At 54.2% G+C, this 10,518-nt stretch overlaps 1 protein-coding gene across 1 annotated transcript in view; it reads right to left on the bottom strand.

Moving 5' to 3' along the window:
- LOC104468627 (flotillin-2-like) overlaps window positions 1–9,271 on the bottom strand; it is a gene marked incomplete at its 3' end in the record, with an annotated part of 11,945 nt that extends 2,674 nt beyond the window's left edge. Inside the window, 3 exon segments of the mRNA XM_010082830.1 lie at window positions 2–58; window positions 6,346–6,436; window positions 9,193–9,271. Of these exon segments, the coding sequence (XP_010081132.1) occupies window positions 2–58; window positions 6,346–6,420 (132 nt within the window).
- Between the last annotated feature and the right edge of the window lie 1,247 nt (window positions 9,272–10,518).

Raw genomic sequence — 10,518 nt, 5'->3', positions numbered from 1 at the left:
TCCCCAAGAACTGCTCACAGGCCACAGCCAGGAGCTCCTTCTCGGTCATGATCTTCACCTAGAGACAGGAGGCAACACCAAAGGGACTGAAGGTGCCTGTCTGAAGAGGGACAGGCACCCAACAGCAGCAGCAGCAGCAGAAGCAGCAGTACCACCACCACCAGGCTGCCAGGCCCCTGTGCTACCCATGCTCTGAGGGACCACACTGAGCTGTCACCATGCTGACCCAGGCCACCGGAGCAGGCAGGGAACCCCTGCTCGCTGCTGCTGGGGACAGCCCTGCTGCTGGGGACAGCCCCACTGCTGGGGACAGCCCTGCTGCAGGCACACATGGCAGCGCTGGCGGCAGGGGCAGACACCTCTCCATCCCTGAGTGCGGCTCAGCGTGGAGAGGGGCTATCCCACAGCAGCAGCAACCGGGTGGTGTGGGGACAGAACCTGGCCCTACGAGTCCCACCTGATGGAAACTCTGCCCAAAGAGCCCTGAATGAGCAGTTTAGCCACCACACCAACACCACATCGAGGAGGAGAGGGTGTTCTATTGCTGCCCCTGGCCAAAAGCCATTTTGTTACCTTTCTCTTCCTCCTCCTTCACTAGAAATCATTTTTCTGACACGGGAAAGGCAGAGAACAAGGAAGAGTCTGAATTGCCCAAGGAGCAGCTTAAGCAGCGGCTCCGTTCAGCGTTCCCTGCAAGGAGAGACGAGAGGAGGTGGCCGTAGCACACAGATTGTCCTGCCTGCGCCTGGGAGCTCCCAGCCACCCTTTGGGGTGACCCCAATGTGCCATGGCCAGCACCTGGTTGTCCCACTCCAGATGGTCAGTCTGGTAACGACCCCGAGGTGGGACACAGCTGCCCCAGTGCCACTGTTACCTCCCACAGTCAGGGCCAGATGTAAAAGCATCCCTAGAGCCCAACAAGCCAGGGTCTGAAGCTGGTCCTGGTGGTCATGGGGCTGCTTTTTAAAGGCAAACTGGGTTAAAAATCCCTGTGGAGTAGGCAGTGGTGCTCATGGAGCTCTATAGGATCCAGCTACAAGGAGCTACAAACCACCAAGGTGACAGCTCCTGGTGGCCAGGTCCAGTGTGAGGGCTCAGGGGTGTCTGTGTGTCTGGCAGCGCTGGGGAAGGGCGCGGGGCCATCCCAGACACACAACTCTGCACAGACCGCTGGGTGTGAGCGGGTCCCACAGCACCCTCTCATGGAGACATCTGGGCTGGGCAGTGTCCCAGGAGATGCTGGTGGCACCCTGTGTCCTGCCGCGCGGGCCATGGCCGGACCTGCTGTGACCTGTGATGCCAGCACAGCCCTGGATCAGAGACCTCCAGGGCTTCGGGCGCTGTACAGGGGCTCTCCGAGGGTCCCAACGCACGCTCTGGATGGGTTCACAGCCTACAGACCCCATCCTGCCACACACGAGACTGCTTTTCAGGGTCCAACTGCTGGCAAAAGCAACAACAACCATTTCTGGAGAAAGCCTGGTCCGATAACCCGCGAGTCCAAAACAATCCTGCAGCCAAACCTCCGGAGCTGAGCAGCAGCACCCGGCACTGCCAGGGAGCAGGACAACTGGGACTGGCCACCACCTTCTAAAGGGACCAGCGGTGGTCAGCGTTAGATGCAGTGAGCTGATCAAGACTCAGCTGACACAACCCTGCCCCTAGTAACGGGAAGAAACACCCACCTGGGCTGAGCCTGTTTCCCACCCTTGCTGCTCAGGGTGAGTCTCCCGGTAAAAATGCCAAACTGAACCTCGGGCAAGCGGGGCAACCCTCCTCTGCGTCCTCTGGGCTTCTTACGGGGCCAGGCCACCGCGGTGACCCGTCCCTGCGCCCCGGGCCAGCAGTGTGTGCTCTCTACACAAGGGGGAGTTGGAAGAGCTGCTCGTGCAGCTGCACCCGGAGCGTGGGCCCTGCACAAGGCTCGTCTCACAGCAAACACGTTTTTGCAAATACCAAAACCAATTAGACTCGGCAGTGAGGTTTACGGTGTGCATCTGCCAGCAATTCCACTTCTCTAAACAATCCCCGTGCTTCGGGAGCTGCAGAGAGGACAACACGGAGCGGGATGTTTGTTAGGAGAGTCCCTGCATTTCCCAACAGGAGCAAGGAAGGATCCAGCCGCTGGGAATAAAGCCAGCCAGCAGCCTGCCTGCGCCAGGAAACCCCGGACAGCCCGAACGAGCCCGGCTATCTGCTGGATATGGCCGTCTACCTACAGAGCAAAGGTTGCACAAAAACAGAGTGGAGCAATTTGCGCTCAGCTTGCTTCCAGTATTTCAGACAGGGCGCTGCGACACTTGGTGCTTCTGCAAATGTCACTGCCATCAGAGAGCGAGTTTAGCTGGCAGGAAATCAGAGAGGCACAATAAAACAATCCCATCCGGAGGATCGATACCGCCGCACCCAGCTCCAGCCAGCTGCAATCACAGCGAGGGGTGAGCAGAGACAATCCAATTAGCTGGAGGCTCAGAAAAATGGTACGGAAGGATACAAAGCCCAGCGTGGCCCAAGGCAGCAGCATCCCAGCGCGCCCCAAGCACCCGGCCAGCACGGGGAGGAGGCTACTGGCAAGTATCTGTTACTTCCCTCTTCAAAAAGAGAATGGCATGCTTATCCGCATCAAGCACATCTATCACTACAGCAAACACTTTAAAGGTGTTTCTCCCGTAATAATTTGTTTGCTTTGTTCCTTTTTTTTTGCACAAGCCCTAAAAGAAAAATGTTTGTCTCAAAAGTATGTCTGAAAAATTAAGGTAATCTCTGCCAGGTATGCCCTCAACTGCCTCAAGCCTGCTTTCTGCATGGCAATTCCTTGCGTATCACAAACCTAAACCTTTAAAATTAATTGACAGTGAAAAAAATGAACGGTGAGAAGAGAGAAGAACATGAATGAGATGGATTTTTAAATCAAGGCACCTGGTGATCCAGCCTTCTGCTACCACACGCTGACCAGCCTCGATCATTTCACAGGCAACAGAAGTGTGTCCCAAAACTAGGTCAAAATAAATACTGGCTTCACAGAAACCCCTTTTCCAAAGACAGAAGGAAAAGCCTACAGATTTCTGAAACGTGTGTGAGGGGAGACATAGGGGCACACACTTTACCAACCATGCAAAGCCCACCGCGGTTATGTGACACATCAGCAGCTACATGGATATAACGAACAGAAAAATTGAAAAGAAGGATGCTGGTTCACACGACTAGAGCGAGGACCAGCCCAAGAAGCTGGCTCCCGTGCTGATGCTCTTGCACACAGCCACGGTCCCCAACAGCAGTGGGGCGATGGATTATCCGCTGTGGGGTCACAGCCGTGCCCAGCCCTTCTGCCATGTGCGACAATCCAGAAACCGCTCCGGGCTGAATTTGTGTTCTCATCTCTGCACAGACACAGCACACAGCTCCTCTGCACCCTCAGTCCAGAGCAAACCCAGGGAAGGAGCAGCTGCCCTGGAGAGCCCTGGGTGAAATCCGGGTCTGAAAGCCTGGTCTGAAAAGGGCTGCAGCAGCCAGAGCGTTCTTCCTGGGGGGAGCCTTTTGACGCCCGTGGGATTTCGGTCCCAACACTGCGTCACTCAGCAGCTCCCCTGGGCTCCACTGCTCACCCCAGAGAAGGTGGCAGTCACCTCTCCTGCAAACAGACCTGGACATGCCCTGGGACATGTGGTGACCACAGCCTTGTGTGCACCGAGAACCACTGCCTTGGGTTTATACACCCAGAGTGAGCTGTCAGGAGCAATCTTCAACCAAAGCATCCAGCTGCTGATTCAGGCAGTCAAATTCTGTTGAAAACTAACATTTTCCTCCCAGTGTCCTCCCCAGGGCAGGACCTGGTCACAAGGACAAGCTGTTTCGTGGCAGCAGACCCCGGAGCCTAGGAAACGCAGGCGTTTCAGTGCCATCACAGGCAGCGAGAGCTGGTTTTCACACGTGAAGAAGGCTTGAGAGAATTAAAATTCAATTCAAGCCAGAATTACACACAAATTTTAGTGCCTGGAGGGACTAAGTTCTTTCTTTAAGCTTTAACTCACCATGAAGAATTACAACGTTCCCGTGCTAATAATAGTAATCCAAGGCAACATAATGCTCGATGCCATCTCAGGAGTGACAGCTCAGTTCTGCAGGGTCACACACAGCTCCAAGGGCTCCGTGGGACATCAGGTCACCCCCACACACCTCATTTGCCACGTGGACAAATGAGACACTGGAAAAAGAGGAATAATTTTGGGGTGGAGACGTCACAACCCCTGTCACAACATGGGACATGCTGGAGTGTGTTTGAACCTGCAAGGACAGGGTGGTTTTGTACAAGAATTGGTTTCAGAGCAGTTGGCTTCTGTTCCTGGACAACAGCAACCTCTTAAGGGGGAAAACCAGACGTAAGTTAGACATGCATTCCTGAAATGATGGTTTGGAGTTACTGTACCTGTGCCACACCTGTGACAGTTAAAGCTACCCCCTCCGCCGTCTCTACGTCCTCACACCTGGGATGTAACGTCATTATCTCTAGGGAAATCCTGCCAAAAAACGTAAAATATTTGCACGTTTCCAGGTAACACACACTGAGCTCTTCCCCTCACATCTCCTGCCCCGGGCTACCTGCCGCACTCGTCACAGGTAATGCAAGACAGGCGCAGAACGCAGCCGAGGGACTGTGGCTGTGACTGGAGACAGACACGTCCCTTTGGCCAAGAAACAGATTTTCAGATAATGCTTAAAGGCAATTTATTAGCAGAGAAAGGCCAGGACACAGACTGGAAATGATACTGTGACCCGTTCCCTTCTGCTGGGCTGGCAGGGCGGCCACAGGGACCCCAAAGGGCTGTTCATCAGAGGCTCGCTGTGCCACACTGCCCAACGCCGGGGCGGCACGTGCTCTCACTGGCTGGTGTCACTGGTTTAAAAGCACAGCATGGACCTGGGATGCTCCCGCCCACCCCGCATTGCCAACCCCGCAGTAGCCCTGGTGCTTGGCAAAACCTGGCGCTGCTGCTGCAAGAAGCAGCCCTGCCTTTGCCCCGCTGGGTTGGCATTAACACAGACCCCCCCTCCGGCTCTGGTTCACCTCTCCCTCTATTCTTCCTGTGTCCCATGACCCAAAGAGACATAGAAGTGGGTCTCCAGCTCCTTAGGGCCATGCCTGTATGGTATCGGGCACCCAGGAACAGATCCTGCAGCTTCAGAGCTTTCTCAGCCACCCAAGGTGGGCTCGAGGTGCTTTGGCCAGCCCAGCCGATCTGCAGGGCATGAGTTGGACTCACGCTTGGCCGTGGTCGGTTCTGCTCCAGGAAGCAAAGCCTGGCTCTCGTGTCAGCCATAAAAAGCCGGGAAGGCGTTGCGAGCCAGGACAGGGAGCCACGGGGCAGAGAGCATGTGTCAGTGCACGTTAGGTCAAACATCTGAACCATGAAGGGGCTGCGCTGGGCTGCGGCACGCGTACCAACTCGCTCCAGGAGTGGCTGGAGGTGTCGAAACATATCTCTGCAAGTTCATGCCTGCCTTGGCCACTGGCCTGATTCAACTGGCACGCAGGCTGGGAGCTGATAAAACAGATCCCGCTGTCCAGGACGTGCACAGGCGTTTTTTGCCATCTGCGTTCACAGCTTTAACCAGCTAGCACAGTCTTTTAGCCTTCTGAAGACCTACTCTATATTTAATTTCAGCACTGTGCTGCCTCCTATCCAGCAAGTCCCAGGGATGTTTGGCAATTACTGTTACGCCAGTTCACAACCGCCCACAGCGCAAACGCTAGTGCTGTATGTTGCAACTCACCCAAGGTCTCTGTGCTGTACTTTCAAACGTGACAACATCCACAACGGGCACTGTCCATGTGGAGGAAGAAGGGCTGAGTGGAAAGCCAGCTCCAAAACTGCAGAGTGAGGTACAGTTACAATTTCCCCACACGTGGACATGTTTCATTTTGAAACGGCACAAAACCTGCCTTCGTGCCTGCCCCAAATCCTGTACAGAACCCAGCCTATGCTGTGGCTCTGCACAGAAGCAGACACCTTTCTGCTCTCCATCAAGCCCATCATGGAAACAGTGCTGTCGAGGAAAGGGTTACAGCTGGAGAAATGTCTGCAGTGTTATCAGAAGGAGCCAGTGCAGCAATGCTGAATTTGGAATTTGCCAAAGATGCGTCTGTCTGCATTACCTATAGACCACGCAGTGTGTCCCAGGGCAAGTGCCAGAGCAGGGGAAGGAGAGGAGGGTATTGAGAATTCTACTGTTCCCTTAGAAAACCATTAGTGTTGATGTTATCTTGCTGCTGCTGCTGCTGTTGCTGCTCCTCAAACAGAGGGATAAATGGTTAGACACAGTGTTAGGAAGCCGGTGGATTATTACCTGTGCAACCCCTGTTACGTACAGTGGGACCCCCTCCGATGTCTCAATATTCTCACAGCGACAGAGGATGGTCATAATCTCCAAAGACACTCTGAGCAGCGAGGAATAAGGGTAGGACAGCAAATATACAAAGTGGTTATCAGAGAGTAAGACACTCATCACAAAGGACAGACGAGACTTTCAGGTTTCAGCTTTTCCCTGTTCCGTTTGCCCTTCTCCCACTGCCTGCTCCCAGGGCTCCGTAACACGGGGCCGGAGCAGCTTCCCTGGTCCTGGCGGGGAGTGTACAGCATCTAGCTGCTCCTTTTAATGAGGGTAAACACGCTGGGGGCTTGTCTCTGCTCTGTGCCCTGTAAGTCGCCACAAATGCAGCTGAACCATGTATCCCACCTGGGCTGTCATCCTGGAGTCAGCTGGAATTCTCTGCTGGAGCAACCTTCACACACAGAAAATTCCTTTTTGTAATAATTTAGATGTTTCTATGCCAACATTTAAGAGGGGCTAGAAAACCAAAACTGCCAGGGACCTGGCTACCCACTGCTGGCTAAGGCATTGATGAGAGAAGGTGCTTCCAAGTGCTGTCCTGAGAAGCTGAATAACACCATTTGGTTCCCCCAGAGGCATGTAAGACGGCGCTGCCTGTCTCACTGCTTTTATTTCTAAGCCTTAAACAGCGACAGAATTTTTTTTTCTTTTTTTTCCCTAGTCTTCAAGGTTGCAGCAGGATAAGAGCCCAGCACCCTGCCAGCTCTAACTGTTCCTTTTGTTCCCAGGTTAGTGCTACCTGGCGGGATGCCGCTGACGGCAACACAATCGCTGCTGTCTCTCTCGCTTTCAGCACTGGCAGTTCCAGAAAAGACGTCCTAATTTTGGAGGAAGAAATCTGCCTCACTCTTCATGTTAATGCAGCAGGCTCCATCTGAGGCACGGCTTATGGTATTTGGGAAAGGCTCTGTTTTCAAAAGGAGAATAAAGCCTTGTATCCCATGGCATGAACCAGGGGTATAGATTTTAAAGTAAAAGATTTGTTTGGGTGCTGGCATTCCCATCAAGTGCCCCATTTGCTAAATAATGCACAGAGCTCTCGCCTATGACAGCTCATCCTGGCAAGCAGTTCTTGGCCCTGCCTGAGCCTTTGCTTGTCTTCATCAGTCAGCCTCCCGAATACATCGGTTATCTCCCGCGCACGGCAGGTCACGGTCCTGCACCGTTCTCTGGGCTTCTCACACAACAGATCAACCGTTCTCCCAGTGAGATGCCTCACAGAAATTTGGGATAGCAGCTTGTCTGCATCAAACACAACTCTGAAGCCTTGAGCCCACAAGCTGAACCCTTCCTTCCCCTCCCACCTCTAACGAGCATCGCTGGAAAGCTCGGGCTAGAGCAGTGGGTGTTAGCTGAGCCCTCGTCATGCAGCCGGAGCACTGCGGCAGGCTCTCGTAGCAATCACTGCAGCGAGGACAGCAGCCACTGCAGCGAGGACCTGAGAGCTGTCCTGAGGCAGCTGCCAGCAGCAGCCAGCACCTCTTCGAACAGGGCAAGCTGCCTGATCCCCAGCCAACAGCAGCTACGGCAGCATCGTCTGCAGAGCGGGGGCTGCAACATGCTCACTTTGTCTGCTGGTGGCAACACACGGACCGGGAAAAGAGGTGGCAAGATCAGGCAGAAAGAGTTAACTACAACCTCTGGCTGTCATACAGTGCAGAAACCCAAAAGTCACGTCTTTATCCTTTTTCCTTATTATTTTTTTAACACAGATGGAGGAAACCTGCATTGGTGAGCATGAGAGAGGTGTTAGGAGAGAGCAACATTCCCACAGCTCCTAAAGACAAAGAGCTACGTGAGCAGCACAGCAGCACGGTCACAGCAGGTTAATTCAGAGAGCAGTGTGGTAAGAAGCAGCAAGCAAAATCCATGACTGAGGAACGGGAGAGAAAGGAAATCCCCTGGTTTTAAACAGGAGCACAGCCTGCTCCCAAGGTGACGGCAGTCAGCACATCTTCAGAAGAGACTTGCAGAGCAAGAGGGGCACTGTCCCACTGCATGTCACAAACATCTTTGTTACTGGGTGAGGGTTTGGGCCATACTGGGCAGAACTCAGCTCCTCTCGTGAACTCAGGGATGAGCCAGGCTGGTGGCCCCGCTGCCCAGCAACTCTGTGAGAGCCTCGAGCTGCACAGCGCTGCAAAGGCAGCGGCAGAGGAGAGCAGGGCTCTCGCCTTCCGCAGCACCCACGGCACCAGCACGGGAAGGGACACGTTGACCAGCCAGGCTACGGCCTCGTAGCTTGGTGGGGTTTATGCAAATAAAAAACAAACAAAATGGAAAAAAAAAAATCTGATTGCCTTGGGTTTGAGGAGGGGTGTGGACAGAGGCCATTTGACAAGTACATCAGCTGAAAGCATGGGATTTCTTTTTTTGTCTTTTGCACTGTGATACCCAGCTGTCCCCACTGAACTCCCCCATCCTGCAATTTTATTTTGCACATGATTTACTGCCAGGTAAGCCTGAAACGACAGGGCTACCTCCTGCGGGGCCCCGGACCACCTTGGCTCCCATCCCTCAAAGCAGAGGGCGGCCAGAAGCTGTGTGGTTGCGAGTGACCTTACATTCCCCACGCTTCGAGGCACTACTCAGGGCACACGCTGCTCCTTCCAGCTACGGAGGCACGGCAGCATTCCGCTGAAGGGCTGGTCACAGCCACAGGCAGCGGGCTGGGCTGATGCTCATCGACGGTCTCATATGCAATACCCAGTCCTATGCTCCTAAAGATCCTGCTGACAGCCTCACTGGGATGGCTTTGCCCAATTCCTACCCCAAACCCACAGACGACGGGGGTCTCCTTACCTCTGGGTGTCGGTGATGCACCACCACGCCCAGGCCCAGCCTCCGTGCACGTACTGCTTCGCATCAGAGCTGCAGCAGCCACCTGCAGCACAGCAGAAAGCACAGAGACCTCAGCATTACACACACGCACGTTGCTCTCAGACAGGGAAAAACCTGCACCCAGACTGAGTCACGAGTGGAACAACCTCCTACCAAGCCTGCTCAGCCTCTGGGTGCTGAGGAAGGAGCATCCAGGGGGTCATCCATCCCCCCAGCCCCTCGGAGCAGGGGAAGCCCCTTGGCTCAGCCACGTTACAGCAACTGGTGCAACCGAGCCAAGCTCTGCAACGTGACCCAGGAGAATCCAAGCGTGCTTGCAATGTCTGATCACTAATGAACACAGAAAACTTTTTCCAAGCCCCCCAGCAGCCCTGGAACACCCTTCGGTTGGCCATAATGCAGCCAGGGAACCAGCACCCTCTTCACCTCCACGGGCTTCACACGGCAATTTTCCAAAGGCAGCTTTTTTTTTTTTAAATTGTCTTATGTAATTGGAAATAGTATTTGTAATAATTCAGTATGATGAACAAACAGTAACATACAGGAAGCAACTGTGTTTCAAGACAGGATTTTATTTTAGTTTTGTGAAGCAGTTTAAGCACTTCTATCAACCACAATCATTGTAAGTACATGTTTAAGTATCTTTAACTGCCATGCACCAGCTCTGTCATGGAAAGTCACATAATAAATCCATCTCCTTTCCCACACCCACCCCGCAAACCACTCTTAAACCCATCACAAAGCTTGCAGGTCAGCCCTGGAGGAGGGGAGAACCCTTGAGCTCCCCAAAAACATCTCCTAGTTCTGGCTCACGCAAGTACTGCGGTTCCCGAGGCTTTGACAGTCCATCTCAAGGCTGCTGCACCCCGAGCTTGGGCAGCCCCTAGACCTCTTCTGGCACATTTAAGATTTGACTCCAGTGACGCCAGAAGACGCTGTCCGGATTTTCACATCTCTGATTTAAGCAATAAGACACCCACTACTTTCCAAGAGAGCACCCTGCCAGCGACCAGCCCTAGGATTCACGCCTGGCGGCTCTGCAGCTCCCTGGCTCGGACCAGAGCCCCGGGGATCACGCCAGGCATCCTTCCCTCCTCCCTTATCCAGGATCACCCTGATTCCAGCGGCGCCTGGGGGCCTCAGCAAGGCAGGCGCTGCACCAACGGAGCAGGAGATGGTTCCAGCCCCGCGGGATGCACTGGCACAGGCAGGAGAGAGCCGGCGCAGAGGAAGAGGAGGTGCGCAGGGAGAACAGCGCGGCTGTGGCACTGCGGGAGCTCCGCACTC

The sequence above is a fragment of the Pterocles gutturalis genome, unplaced genomic scaffold, assembly GCF_000699245.1.
Source record: "Pterocles gutturalis isolate BGI_N339 unplaced genomic scaffold, ASM69924v1 scaffold28506, whole genome shotgun sequence".
In the NCBI taxonomy this organism is placed as follows: Eukaryota; Metazoa; Chordata; class Aves; order Pterocliformes; family Pteroclidae; genus Pterocles; species Pterocles gutturalis.
Note: the sequence above shows the minus strand (reverse complement) of the source record. Positions and strands in the feature narration are given on the sequence as shown.